Raw genomic sequence first — 15,754 nt, forward strand, 5'->3', positions numbered from 1 at the left:
CTGGCCCCCTGGCAAAAGCTTTGCTAGATCCGCCCCTGCACAGTTACCAGCTGTCAGCTACACAAAAAAGGAGCTTGGTGTATATTTGTCTCTCAGAAACAGTTCATAACTTCCTTCAACTCATTCATGTCACCTAAGGGTAAACCTGTTTCTCCATCACCTGTTCAGCTCTGATGATTCAGTAAGGACATCTGGTTTGGAACAGCCGTTTTTACAGCTGTGGCTGCAGCAAACATCAGCTGATACTAGAAATTAAAATCAAATGAATTCTAACAACAGCTGATCAAGCTTAAACATGCTGCTGTTGTTTAGCGCGATAAACAAACAAGAGAGAAAAGCCGATCATTGATCAGTTTCATGACTGAAGTTTCAACAGGCGAGAGAATGACAGGGGAGGCTGTCATAAAGTTCAACATCGGTAACTTAGCGCGCACACAGCTGTATACAAATTCCCTCGTGCTAGCTAGCACGCAGTACAAGTTATTGTAAGTGATTGAAAAAGTCAGCACAACGAAAATAAACTACACCTAAACTCGGTTTATATCTGACCCAAATAGAGTGCAGGTCATAACTTCTTACCTGAAATTCAGTTCACCTCACCCTCCTGCCTTCGCTTCCCTGATCCACGATTGACCTCCGCGTTAGCAAACACCGGTCGATCGGCGGTAGCCTCACCGCCTTTTATGTCTCGTTCGCGGCATGTCCTTTCTGTCACACACCGGTGGATAGCTGCCCTCTGTTGTAGCTCCACCACCAAACAACTCAGTTATTTTTCCCACATCGACATCAGCTGATACTAGAAATTAGAAGCAAATGAATTCTAACAACAGCTGATCAAGCTTAAACGTGCAGCTGTTGTTTAGGCGATAAACAAACAAGAGCGAAAAGTCGATCATTGATCAGTTTCATGATTGAAGTTGCAACAGGCAGAGAATGACAGGGAGGCTTCGTAACGACAGAATAAATCGTAATATTTTCTCTGAATGTGGCACGATTCCGTTTGTACGGCAACTCTACGAACGAACCCTTATGAATAAAATAAAGTCCAACGTCAGTAACTTAGCGCCAAGACACAGCTGTATACAAACTCCCGTCGTGCTAGCTAGCACGCAGTACGATTGTAAAAAGTCAGCACAATGAAAACAAACTACACCTAAACTCGGTTTATATCTGACCCAATAGAGTGCAGTTCATAACTTCTTACCTGAAATTCAGCTCACCTCACGCTCCTGCCTTCGGTTTCCAGCATCATCGGCCCATATAAAGCGAAAAATAAGTCCAGCTAAAACACATACTGTCGGCGAGCGACCGGTGCTGACACGAGTTTCACCCGCCTCAATATAAGCCAAGCCTGGGTGCTTTTTCACGAAAGGGTCGCTAGCGGCGCGAGCTAACTATGCTAGGCTATAGTTAGCTAGCCGGCTATCAGCAACACATAAGAGAACTGCTGCTAAATAAACTACACCTAAACTCGGTTTATATCTGACCCAAATAGAGTGCAGGTCATAACTTCTTACCTGAAATTCAGTTCACCTCACGCCCTGCCTTCGCTTTCCCTGATCCACGATTGACCTCGCGTTAGCAAACACCGGTCGATCGGCGGTCGCGGCATGTCCTTTCTGTCATACACCGTGGATAGCTGCCCACTGTTGTAGCTCCGCATTATAGCACCACCAAACAACTCAGTTATTTTTTCCACATCCAGCTGTAACTCCGATTCTGTGCGAGCATTTGCGAGAGACCGGGGAGGTGAAAGGAGAGAGAGAGTCTCCACCCTGTGCATTTGCAGCCAAGTGCGGCAGCTAGCTAGGTAGCCGGCTAGCTGTCAGGCAGGACCGAGGTCGTCAGAGCACTGTCGCTAATATGATAAAACAAGCAGATATTTGAAGTTTACACACCTACATTCTCGCCTGAAAATATCTTAAAAGTTGATTTTGTGACCTAGAAACACTAATAAAAGACATATAAAACGAAGTGGTGGCCGCCATTGTTTAACTCGGCAGAGGTGTGCTATGAATTGTGGGATATGGAGTTTTCCACCAAGCATAGAAGCCATTGTGTTTACCGTAACTATTCAATGGTTCGCGCAACCTTAAAACCTCCAATGGTTCCTGAAAGCAGCGAGGCTGTGGGCGCCATTGATATTGTCATCATTACGGTATCCAAATAAGGGTCGACAGGCTGTACCACTCCCGGCATACCACTAGAGAGAGCCAACACACCACAAATGAAGTTTGAAATTTGTTTCAATGGGACCAAAAGATGGCGCCAACACACCACAAATGAAGTCTGTTTATTTGGCGCCAAAAGATGAATTGGCCTAAATTTGCACTAAAATATTAATATTTAAAAAACTATAAAAGTCATGAACACCAAAAGTCATGACATAATAGTCCAGCTCCAGCCGCACAAAATGATCTAACATATGTAACCCTAATGTCAAAACTGTTCGGCAGAGGAGCGCGGGAAAATTTTCACTAAAATATTAATATTTAAAAAACTATAAAATTCATAAACACCAAAAGTCATAGCACACCATTCCAGATCCGGCCGCACAAAATGAGGTAACATATATGAAGCTTGTCTCAAAACTGCGGGGCGAGATTCGCTGCAAAATTTCAGGCGGAAACTGGAGAATAATAATAATAATAATAAATCCGAGGAATAGTAATATGTGTGCCTCTTGGCATAGGCACACATAATAATAATAAGAATAATAAATCCGACGAATAGTAATATGTGTGCCTCTTGGCATAGGCACACATAATAATAAATCCGACGAATAGTAATATGTGTGCCTCTTGGCATAGGCACACATAATAATAATAATAATAATAATAATAATAATAAATCCGAGGAATAGTAATATGTGTGCCTCTTGGCATAGGCACACATAATAAATCCGACGAATAGTAATATGTGTGCCTCTTGGCATAGGCACACATAATAATAATAAATCCGACGAATAGTAATATGTGTGCCTCTTGGCATAGGCACACATAATAATAAACCGAGGAATAGTAATATGTGTGCCTCTTGGCATAGGCACATAATAATAATAATAATAATAATAAAACCGAGGAATAGTAATATGTGTGCCTCTTGGCATAGGCACACATAATAAATCCGACGAATAGTAATATGTGTGCCTCTTGGCATAGGCACACATAATAATAATAAATCCGACGAATAGTAATATGTGTGCCTCTTGGCATAGGCACACATAATAATAAACCGAGGAATAGTAATATGTGTGCCTCTTGGCATAGGCACACACATAATAATAATAATAATAATAAATCCGAGGAATAGTAATATGTGTGCCTCTTGGCATAGGCACACATAATAAGGGGGTATTTGGTTTTCTTACAAAAATAAGCATGTAGCCTTATCCAACCTGCTACACATACAGATGGTAGGAAATAATTTTGAAGCTGCTAATGATACGGCCTAAAGGAAGGGTATATAATGAAAACAATAGGGGGCTTGGAACTGAACCTTGCGGGACTCCCCATGACAATTTAGCTACAACTGAGCAAAAGTTTCCCACCGAAACTAAGAATGTTCTATCTGCCAGAAATGAGGTGAGCCATTTCAGAACAGATCCAGATATCCCTACCATATGCTTTAGGTGGCGGATTAAGATCTGATGATCAGCGGTATCGAAGGCTGAGCTAATAGGACAAGGATTGAGCAATCACCTATTTCCGCGGCCATCAAAAGGTCATTTGTGACTTTGAGGAGAGCAGTTTCTGTGGAGTGTGACTTTCTAAATCCCGACTGAAGGTTATCAAGAATGTTATGTTTCTCTGAATGTCATTATTTTCACATGAACATTTATATGTTCATGTGAAAGGGGACTATATTAATTTAGTCCCCTTTCAGTTCAAATACAGAAGAATGCTTTGTTTTACTTTTCAAAACTATGTGTTTGTCAATCATCATTTATTTATTTTAGGCAACTTCTTTTTATTAATTCATATATTTTATAAGTCAGACATCTCTGAGATTAGTGGCTCCGGTGTGTCACTTGCTCCCCCGTCCTACACCACACACACATACACATGCACCCTCACACACCAAGGTAAACTCTGCGCAGGCCCTCAGTGAGGCCTGTCATTAGAATCACTGTTATTCTTTTTCCTTATTCATTATACTGGTTCACTTAAACATGTTTATTTTTATTTATTTTATTTATATTCAACATGCCAGTATTGAGCAACTTAACATACTTAGCTCTCATTAAAACCATATGTAAGTTATGGTAACTCGTACATTGATCTTTAATAATGTTGAGTTATATTTTATCAGTGTTTAGTGATTGTGCAACTGTGTTACCCATCAGTTGTCAGGGTTGGCTGTGTGGCAGGCAAAGGCAAATTTTGATTTATCTTTCATTAAAAATAAAAATGCTTTGTTATTAGCAAATAGAGAAACGCTCTGTTATAGCACTGATCATTTTTACTCACATAAGGTCACATAAAATCTTTTTATCCCATTTTAGCTGTGATGTAACAGCGGCTATAGGGGGCTTCAGTCTCTTTCTACACCAGGTCACATGACACAGGAACACACCACGCAGGCCACCACAGCAGTGACATTTGGAGTGAAGTCAATACCAATAACTGCATTTTAAAGGGGGAATATTAGAGATCACATTTTCAAAAGAGCAGCTACATTAATAGCAATAAAAAAGAGTTTAATAAATCTCCACCTTCCCCTTTGCTTGTTTCATTTTAGGCCCCTGCTGATACCACTACAGACACTGATATTACTTTATAATACACTGTTAACATATACTCAAAACATGTGGGTGGTTGTTACATTTACAGGAGTCCAACTTGTAATTTGAACGAAATAATTTGTTTCTATGGTAAAAAATGTAAATAATAAAACTCTGTATCAAGCCTTGTAATCATAGCTTTGCTACTTTTTCTTAAGCACAGCGTGACAACGCAGTAGTGAATTTATTTGTAAAGCCATTAAATGGGAACAAGTTTTATGTTAACCACTCTCTAGACTTTATTGAAAACTGGAAAAAATAAGTCTTTGAATGATCTTAAAATATAATTTTAGTTCTGTTGTTGGACTAATGCAATTTGCATGGGTTGGATCAGCTCAATTAATAGATGAACTGCAGTAAACAAGTTGATTCATAATTAATTAATTAAGCTGGTCCAACAGAATTGTATAATGCTAAAATAAAGCAATTAAATCATGTGGAAATCCTTTCAATTATTTTTTATGTTTATTCAAATGTTTTTTTTAGAATGAAATTTTTTTTTTATGTTCCTCGATAACAAGCCAACATTTCAATGAAAAAACAAAGCAAAATCCAAATATATACAGGGTCTACACTCTTCCTCATCACTATTTTAGGTTTAAATTTTGTTCTCCTTCAAAGTGTACAACTCCAGCTCACAGTAAAATTTCCAAAGTGACAGACAAAACGATAGACTGCACAGTTATTGTTCCCTGCAGAAAGCCTTTCCAGGGGGTGGAGCTTCAGGAGAAAACATTACTACTGTCTTTCTGTCTTTTCAGCATGATTCATTTAATAGGCTGAACATCCTTAAAGAACACACTAAATCATGTTTAGATGAAGTCATGTTGGCTTTATGAATTTGATAAATACAAATTCAAAACCACTGCTGATTGTTTTAGTGTACTTTGTGTTGTTTTGTTTGTTTGCTTTTATGTTATAAAAGGAATTGCAATTTCAAACTTGTCATCATAGAGATTACTAACCTGCTGGCAGTTATTCAAGGTTTAAATGTTTTCTGGTTCTGTTCAGCTCCTTGCTCCTCCAGTCAGCATGTCAAAGGCTCATTTGGAATGATGCTAGGCCATAAATACCTTAACCGTAAACCAATCCTCTTCATTATACTGGTCCCAAAAGTTGATAATGGCCAACATTTTCAGACTGAATAACTGTTAGCTTGTGGTCTTTTTATGAAAAATTGTTACAAAATGAAAGTTGCGGACATTAAATTGACTTTCAGGTTCAGGTTGTGTTCAGTATTGCCTAAAAAAGACTTTTAGGCTATTAAGTAAAAGAAAAAAATCAGAAAATATTTTCTACCAACTCTTTCTGATTTAGAATGAGATGAAATGTTCTAAAGAAAATGAATTCATTGGAGTGTGACTCTAACCCTTGACCTCTTCCTTTTGAGTCCTTCACTGAGCTAACCATTATTGAGGTAGGACAGGAAAACAGAGCGATGTTAACCTTGCTTCTGCCTAGGACTGAGATCATGTGAAACATAGTTCTGATTACTTCAAAAAAAGGTCTTAAGTGCATTTACAATTTCTTTCCTTTGTCCCCCTCCCCCCCTTTTTTCCTTTTACACAGATGCATATTACAACCTCTGGACAGTGACAGACTGTTGGTTCTGTTAAGAGACATTATGTCACAGCTAAAGTTGCATTATGTAGCCATAATTTGTGTGTAATGGTCAAAGAACAAGAGATCATCTGTGTTGTATTTCTTACAAAAGTTATCTGAATGCATCACATCAATGTTCACTGGTGGAACTTAATGAGGAATATTTGTGTGAAACATAAGTACTTAGATGAAGTTTACTTCTTAAAAATAAACAAAGATTTGACTGACAGATAAAATGATCTAAATATTAGTAATAATTTCTGCATTGTCGAACAATTTTATAGCCATTATTTTTACTCCATCACAATGTTTCTCAATCTTCTGTACTATTTATTTGTACTTTGTATGAATCCTGACTTTACACATTCTTCCCAGCGTAATGTTTCCTCTTTCAATCCTTTTTCCACAGTTTAAGTGTGTGATATATTCTGAGTGGATTTGTTCTTGCATGTCATTGTTAGAAATTCCAGTGTTTAAAATTTATACTATATATGTCATGCTACAGATTGTGATATTTTTGATTTTTGTTTAGTGAGAGGTAATGCCTTGGATTAATATACAAACTGTATGTATAAATGCTGTGGGTTGGCTTCATTGCCTCTTCTGTAACAGGATCAAATGTGTCTTATAAGTTGTGTCCATGTAATTTTAATACTAAAGTCAGAAGGACAGTTCAGAGGACAAAACAGTTAAACGTCTCTGCTCTTGTAGTAAACTTATGCAAAGCGCTGGGGGAACAAAATCCCTATTGAAATTGACTTTTTGGTTATGTGCAATATACACGAGACACTAAGATACTGCTGGTACTTATATGTGTATATAGATAGATAGATAGATAGATAGATAGACACGAATATATATGCTAGAATGAAAGAATGTTTTAAATAAAAGTCTCACATGTTCTGTGAGATATTGTCATATCAGGGTTTTTTAAACTGAATATTGCCAGATGTATTAAATTAGGTTAACAGTAACAGTTGTTACAGTTTTTAATAACTTTTGGTACATTTTCACTTGTGTCCTACAAATTCCATTAACTTATTTCCTTTAATACCTACTTAGGTTTTCAGTCTGGTTTACACAGTATTTTTTAGCTACATTTGATCAGTTGGTGTAGTATTTCTGCTTAGTTCATTCAGACATAATTGAAACTATAGATTTACTTATTACTCCTGTTTTCTTATAAACATTTTTGGGTGTTCAAATAAACACAATATTTCTACATGTAAAAATGTAGAAATATTAAGTAATCACATTAAGTAATATGCAGTACTTTTTATGGGGTAGTAAAATAATGAGTTTGGCTAATCTCACTTAAGTTTTAGCTAATTCAGTATTTGGTTTCTATTATTTGGCAGCTGAATTAGATTGTTGGCTTAAATGTGTTTTAAAAAAGTGGGAAGTGGTCTTCTTATGTTTACTGGGTCATAAAAATATATCAATACAAACATTTTTTGCATATTTCTTTTAAAAAAACAAAACAAAATTATAAACATAGCATTACTGTAGCTGCCGTGCAAACGTAGGCTAATTGCTCATATTATAGACATTCGATGTGTGCAATTACACATTTAGCAGCTTATGTACAATGTTCATCTTTAAGCTGAGAACAAGACCTTCAAAACTATTTTTTTAAAATGGTGAAATCTTTAAATACTCAGACATCGTGCATAAAATAGTCTTGTAGGAGGAGTAGGACCTAGGAGTAGGTCGATGAAACCGTTTCATTACAGCTCAAAGAAATAAGGAAAGGGGGGCTGGAGGTAATCGGATCCGTACATAGGGGGCTGGGGAAACTGAAGAGGGTCGTCTCTACTCTTCTAGATTGTGTGAACAGTCCTTCCTACCCAGAGCGCATTCCTCTGCTCTCCCTCCAAGCGCGCACAATGGTAGAGGGAAAGATGAACCCTTTGGCAAAATGGGCGCTGGTCCTTTTTGCGCTTCTCTCCATTATTCTGAACATCGTCCTCATTGGGATCCACTCCAGCAGGGCACCCAAATGTTCCCGTGAACGCATCCACCCGCTGCAAGGCAGACACGACGACCGCACCCTTGTGTTCGCTGACCTCACCCGGGAGGAGTATATGAAGGTCCAGCAGTATTTACTCAAACAAAAAGACCTGGCTATATCCACCAGTCAGATCACAAAGCCGTCTGAAAACTTTCTCTTCTTAATAGAACTGTCGCTCCCAAAGAAAGCAGAGGTGTTGGCTTACCTGGACGAGAAAGGTTCCAAACCGGTGAGAGAGGCGACGGCAGTGGTTTTCCACGGCGCAAAAAGCTATATCAAGGAATATGTAGTGGGACCTCTCGACAACCCAACATACCACAGAGATGTGACTAAAGAGAGGTACCAGGTGGATGTCCCCATTAATGCGCGTCCGGTCACCATTGGGGAGTACGCCCTGTTTTTTAGTTTTTTTGAAACCGAGATCTTCTCCAAGTTAGAGAAACTCCTTCGAGAAAGCTTTGGGGTAGACAAGAAAAAGACGCTGAACGGGTTCGAGCAGATGCCCCGCGGAGTTCGGTCCGGGGACAGAAAAACCTGGGTGTCTTTCTTCAGGGATATGAGCGGCATGTACATCCATCCGGTGGGCTTCGAAATTCTGCTTAACCACGAAAGCCTAAACATGTCACAGTGGAGAATAGAGAAATTGCTTTATAACGGCAAATATTTTGACTCTGTAGAAGAACTTCAACGCGCATATGATAATGGGTCAGTTAAGAAAATCGTTTATAAAGAGTCGCCTGACTATGGCTCTCTCAAGCCCAGGAGCAAGCCTCTGCAGATCGGCCCGCAGCAGTTTTACGCAGAGGGGGCGCGATACAGCATCAACAACAACCATGTCCTGTACTTGGACTGGAGCTTCGCTTTCGGACTGAGCTCTCTCACCGGGATGAAAGTGTTTGATGTACGTTTCAAGGGTGAAAGGATCGCGTATGAACTGAGCGTACAGGAGGCTATGTCGGTGTACGGTTCAGTGACACCAGGGATGATTATTACCAAGTTCCTAGATTCAAGTATCGGCATTGGGCGCTTTGCGCACGAGCTCGTCCGTGGAGTAGATTGTCCTTATGAGGCGACCTACGTGGACACATACCGCTACATTGATGTCCCACTCCCGGTCAGGTTTAGAAATTCTATCTGCATCTTTGAGCACAACATGGGTCAGCCCCTGCGCAGGCACTTCGCCGACTTTTTCCACAACAACTTTGGAGGAATGGCAAACAGCGCTTTAGTGTTCAGGACCATCACGGCTATCGGGAACTATGACTACATGTGGGATTTCATCTTCTACCAGAGCGGATCAGTGGAGGTCAAAGTTCACGCAACCGGCTACATCTCCTCTTCCTACCTGCTTCCCGGGAGTAAAAAGCACGGACACCAGGTGGCTGAAAATGTCCTGGGCAACATTCACACGCACTTCGTTAATTTTAAAGTGGACCTGGATGTACTTGGTGAGTGACGTACACATATAAATGTGATTTTTTTTTTTTTTTTTTTTTGACAAAGCCGATGTAAAGATAAAGTCTTGCAAAATTAAGCAAATAAGTCTGTTGTAAAAGGCCAAATTATTTGGAAATATTCCAGCGATAAGTCCCCCTCTTCACTCTACACAGTCCCCTTTACTTTCTCTGATAGTCAGAGTAAATGTTAGCCCTTTAAATATGAGAAATAATAGTACAAGTCCTTTTTAATAAAAGCTATAAGCTCAAATAATTGATTCTATCAACAAGCAAAAAAAAGAGTGGGGGTAATCTACCGGTTTAGCTGATGTCACATTCCAGAAGTGGAGGACAATTCCCCAAAATTAAAAAAACAAAACAGCAACTTTGTGTTAGAATTTTCTGTATTTTAGAAAAACAAATAAACCAAATCAAATCATGTATAGTGTAGTGTATAATATTATAGAGTCTTTAGCTTACAGTCTAAAGTGCCTCATAATAAATATGTCACACTTGATAAAAGTAAATATAAATCCATACAGACAATAAGCTGTTTACACAAGTGTGCCAAGCAGGAACACACACACAGACACAAATCGTACTACACATTCCACAGTACTTACACATTGCCCACAGAGTCCACAGTGAAAACAGATCTCCTCTGGTGTTTCTTACTGCAACCAAAGGCAATTTGTTTTTTACTGCTTATGTTCACCATTACAGCTGCTTATGGAGCCACGATGCTTTTATGCACAATGTAAGTTTCTAGGCATCCTTACCTAAAGAAATCAGTTCCAGTCCTGTGTAATTCTTTTTAATCTCATCTATGTATTCCTCAGCCACTCCACCTCGCTGAGTGTCCTCAGCTTGTAAATAACATAAAGACCACCTGCCACACATTCACTGAAGCATAGGAATGCAGAAAAGAAAAAAACATTTTGCAACATTTCCTCTGCAGGTGTGAAGAATGTATTCCAGACCAAAGATATGGAGTATATGAATGTGTCACTGCCATGGATGCCTGATCACTACGCCATGATCCCTAAGCTGGTGGAGAAGCAGCTCAAAACAGAAAAGGTCTTCTTCACTTTTATTCAGTTGCATTTTTCATAACCTGCAGAGAATAGAAACAGCAGCGCACACGGGTCAGGAAATGTAGCAGCAGTGTGGTGCAGCTGGCAACAAGGTGCTGGGTTAGAATCTCCTTTCCTTTCCATGGTTTCCAAAGTCATTCTTCTTACATTAAACAGTCATCCTTATTGGCAGTAGGTGGGGTGTATTTGATTGGCTAAATATGGTTTTAGACTACAGCACTTAGAATTCAAAGACAATTTTTCAGAGTGCATGAAATGCTGATGCCTAGCTTTCTTACCAACAGTTCTTAAAGATGCATTACCAGAAATAGTGGATATCGAGTATGAAAGCATGCTCGTAGACCCCACACTGAGAGAAACCTATGTTACAGTTTTAGTACAAATGAAATACATTTCCACACTCTTACAACTGGAAGATTTAATGTTTTGTTTTCTCATTTAAAGAGAAAAGAGAGGGAAAGACAACACCAGTAATGAAAGAACATTTTATGGTGGACATGTAACCACACTTAAATATCATTTGTGACAGCAGATCATCCTGCTACAGTTTCCCATCACCTGCACAGACTCTGTGTTATGCTGCTATTAACAACACAAGACTCCAGTCTTATGTTTCGATTTCAAATTCAGGCACAAAACAAACAGGTGAAAAAAGGTACTTAGTAGTTCTTAGTGTAAAACGGGGAGGGTTAATCCAGAAAGGTAAAAGAACACAAAATGATACACAGGTGTGATTGAGACTCAGGTGGGAACATTTAGGATTGGACAGACAGTTACAAAGACAGCAGACACTAATAATATTAATAATAATTATGAGCAGACTTGAACCTCTGAACATGTTCCTTAAACAATATATACATTTATCCCTTTTTATTTTTTATTATGTTTATTACAAATTTGAAAATGGGCCTTTAGTCTTGTTGAGCACTCTATATCCCACGTCTGCCTCCGCCACAGAGTCACCAGTGTCTCAGGAAGATTCAAATCCAGAATCGTCTTCCTTTTGTGCCATCCATGTGAGACTCACACAGAGCAAACTTGTCAGAATGTAGTGAATGTTTAACTTAAATAGATAAGGAAAGCTCTGCCATAGATTGTACATATAGGGATAGAAATGGACTGTGACTGCACTCTTATTTGAATGTACTATGGCGATGAGCATGTTTTCTGCATATTTTTCAATCCTTTAAGTTCTGCCAAGTGCACGAGTTAGGTGGCATCTTTCTTTGTGAAGAGGGTTCAGTCTTAACCAGCTTAAGCCTGTTGCCTTTAAGTCTTAGACTTTGGAAGTGGATTCATTCATTTCCACTGACTTTGTTTAATACTGTAAGGTTGTGTCATTTTTCAGGGTAGTTCTCTAAAGGAACCAGTGTATCAGTAGGTATCAGCACAAGTGTCAGTAACCAGGCTTTGAGCAGAGTGTTTTCTTCAGTCTCTTATGTATGTTTTTCTAGAAAACCATGTAATCAGGTCAATAAATAAAAGTGGCCGTAAGCTTTAAGATCTTTGTACTGGATCAGTCAGAAGAAGCCAGACTTAACGACTAATCATGAAGCAGATTACCAGGAGTCACTTGTTTTCACTTAAAAATAGACTAATGGCTGTGACACCTTTGCAGGAAGCTGCCTTGCGTTATGACACCAAGACACCACGCTACCTGCACATTGCCAGCAACAAGACCAACCGGTGGGGCCATCAGCGCTCATACAGGCTGCAGGTGTATAGCTTTGCTGGGGACCACCTTCCAGAGAGCGAGGCAGAGGAGAAGGCGATGTCCTGGGCCAGGTAGGACTGAATGATAGCATAATTAAAAAACAACAAATCAAAACACACTAATCAAATTTTACTCATTGTAAATGTCTACTTTGTCTTAAAGAAATAAATTAAAGCTAGTGAAACAGGTCATTTGAGTAATGGAACAGGTGGGCTTGGACAGGTGTATAGTATTGATTTTATTTTTTTATATATACCCAAGTTAATATGTCATGACTCTGAAATTTGACCCAGTGCTTTGGCTTTTGAACTTGAGTTTTTCTGTTTTGCACGTTTGAATTCAAGTCTGCATTTTTTTTGTTTGCTCAATATTAGCGCTACATTCTTGCATCTATTGCATATTATTGCTACCCTGGGGTAAGTAAAGCTACTGCATGACATCATGTTTTGTAAAGATGTCATGTGTCTGTATCATCTCTCTCCTGTTAGACCCCCTTACCCAAAGAAACATCAGCCACATCATGTTTAGTACCATCTGTTTTATTGGCTGGGGTTGTGCAGGGCACTTGCTGGCTCCTCTGGCGACTCTCCCTAATTACCTCATGTGTATTTTAAGCCATCAGTTTTTCATGCTGTTTGTTTTCCCCAGTATTAATCACCACATGTGGATCACTGGAGTTTCTTTTTTTGCTGTTTGGAATTTTCACCAGATAGTTTTTTGTTACTTTGCCTGCAAGTCATATTTTGGGTCCAGATTTGCCACTAAACATGACATAATGTCACTTTGAACATGCAGCTAACATTGGGTTTTTCTAAGATGGAGAAAAATAACTTAAGAGTCTAGGCCACCCTTCTTGTTTGCCTGCAGGTATAAGGTTGCTGTTACAAAGCATAAGGATGTAGAGCAGACCAGCAGCAGTCTGTACAGTCAGAACAACATCTGGACTCCAGCTGTTGACTTCAGCAAGTACATTGAAGACAATGAAAGCATAGAAGACGAGGTATGTCTGATAACGTATTCACAATGCAGGAACTCCAGCAACACTTGAGGGAAGATGAAGAACTTTAATAACTGACCAACGCGTTTCGGCTTGTGGCCTTCATCATGGTCATAGTAAAATGTTGTAGAAAATTGCTTAAATACAAGACAGGAAACAGAAAAAAAATCAAATGAACCAATCAAAACTTCATAGATAGATCAGCTGACATATAATAGGTAGGTATTGGTTAATTGGTTAAGTCACGCCCAAGTAAATACTGGACTAGATCATTAATGATGAGGACGGGGGGGAGGAGACATAATCCCCACCTGTCTGAAAATAACACATGCATGAAATACATACAGGTTGGTCCAGCAGTTGAATTAAAAAACAAGATTACATCATCACATGGGAACACATTTGTTAAAAGGTCCTTATTTATGTCTCTAAAATGTAAAATCTCTAAAGTTTAGACTTAAAATGTAGACTTAAGATGAGATGTCTAGAGTGCTACTCCTTCTTTGGCTGAAAAAACAAATAAAATTAATTAAATAAACATTGCTCCTGTGAGAATAATTTAACTTTTTGCTGCAATGTCTGATAACGTAAACACAAACACAATATAACAGCACTCAATTAATTTACTTAATCGTGATTTGTCTGCAGGACCTTGTTGCCTGGGTGACCACCGGATTCCTCCACATCCCTCATGCCGAGGATATCCCCAACACCGTAACCGTGGGCAATGGGGGTGGGGTCCTGCTGAGGCCCCACAACTACTTTGATGAGGATCCATCCATCCACTCTGCAGATTCGGTGTACTTTGAGCCAGGCAGCGAGGACAGCTGTGAGCACAACAGGATGGCTTGCCTCACTCGGGACACCTGCAGCCCCAACCTGGAGCCATTCAGCTACCATGGCTTTAATGGAGTCATGAATTTTAATGACTGGAACTGATTTTTATTTAATTTATTTTTATTTTTTTATTTTTTTTTACATTATGTTGTGGAGCTTCTGAGGCCTGACAAACTCACACATGCTTCACCTTAACTAATAATCATGAAGGCCATTAAAGTGTATAAGAAAGCTGTTTCTAAAGGTAAAGGTGCACCAGGCAGCATTTTATATAATAATCATAATTTTTCTCTGAAGACACATTTAGTCACTTTTTTTTTACACATTTACCAGGAGTTAGACCTGACCACCCAGTTTATGTCATGTTTTTCAAATGTATTGAAAAGAGTTTTGCACAACCTTCATACATTGCAGTTTGCATTTGGTTACAGCTTGCATCATGCAAAACGGTGATGAAACATAAGAGACTATCCTGTTAGGCTGTAATAGGCCTTTGCATGTACAGTATATCATGTGTCCTATACAATAAGACCAGTGTCTATACTCTATATCTGATTATTGGTATAATAACAAAGTTGACTTTAACATGATGAATCTCCCAACCCCAGATGTCTTATTCCAAGCTGGTCTACAAATTACAGCTTGCTGGATAACTAGCTATTATTGCAATAAGGCAAATGTTAGTTATACAGTTTTGCTTTGTTACATGGTAACATGATTTACTGATGGTTAAATATGCTACCTTTTGACAGTACATGTCAGTAGTACGATTTACATTAGCTGGTCCAATAATTTTTCAAGCTAGACGACTAGCATTTACATTCATGACTTTTCTACTGATAATGTTTGCAAGGAAGAGCCACCGAAATGGAACTGTGAATATGTATGGTTATAAAATGTTACATTTATTTGCCTGCTTTGTTTCACCTACTTTCAGTTACAATTTTATGAATCTGAATTAAAGGATTTGCTTTCATTTTTTATTTTATTTTTACCACTTGCATGTTTTTGATATAGTTACATCTATCACTGAACACTAAAAAATATTTATAATCAGTAGACCCAAAAACCCAAGTGCAGAAACCTTGGAGGTAGAGTAAAATCCAGATATTCAAAAATCATTTCAGGCAGGATTCAGGGTAGTCAGTATAAACAACACAGTCAAGAGGTAAAGTTTATATAACAGTCTGAAAGATCACACATGATAAACCCAAATAGGAACAAATAGGTTATGACAACAGCCTAACTGTAAACTTATACGGTATCTTAAAAAAAAAAAA

The 15,754-nt window shown here is 38.7% G+C and overlaps 1 protein-coding gene across 1 annotated transcript; it reads left to right on the forward strand.

The window, feature by feature from the left end:
• Positions 1 to 8,197: 8,197 nt before the first annotated feature.
• Positions 8,198 to 15,457, forward strand: aoc2 (amine oxidase copper containing 2). The gene is made up of 5 exons (XM_031759333.2): positions 8,198 to 9,844; positions 10,791 to 10,909; positions 12,545 to 12,711; positions 13,508 to 13,640; positions 14,286 to 15,457. Exons 1-5 carry the CDS (start codon positions 8,272 to 8,274, stop codon positions 14,574 to 14,576), a joined length of 2,283 nt encoding a protein of 760 aa, XP_031615193.2. The 5' UTR covers positions 8,198 to 8,271; the 3' UTR covers positions 14,577 to 15,457.
• Positions 15,458 to 15,754: the final 297 nt, after the last annotated feature.

Source organism: Oreochromis aureus, linkage group 4, assembly GCF_013358895.1.
Source record: "Oreochromis aureus strain Israel breed Guangdong linkage group 4, ZZ_aureus, whole genome shotgun sequence".
Classification (NCBI taxonomy): domain Eukaryota; kingdom Metazoa; phylum Chordata; class Actinopteri; order Cichliformes; family Cichlidae; genus Oreochromis; species Oreochromis aureus.

Coding starts and splice junctions, on each gene's coding strand:
- aoc2 (XM_031759333.2), top strand. CDS start 8,272: ATGGTAGAGGGAAAGATGAACCCTTTGGCAAAATGGGCGCTGGTCCTT. Junction 10,910..12,544: donor AGCAGCTCAAAACAGAAAAG/GTCTTCTTCACT, acceptor ACACCTTTGCAG/GAAGCTGCCTTGCGTTATGA. Junction 12,712..13,507: donor AAGGCGATGTCCTGGGCCAG/GTAGGACTGAAT, acceptor GTTTGCCTGCAG/GTATAAGGTTGCTGTTACAA.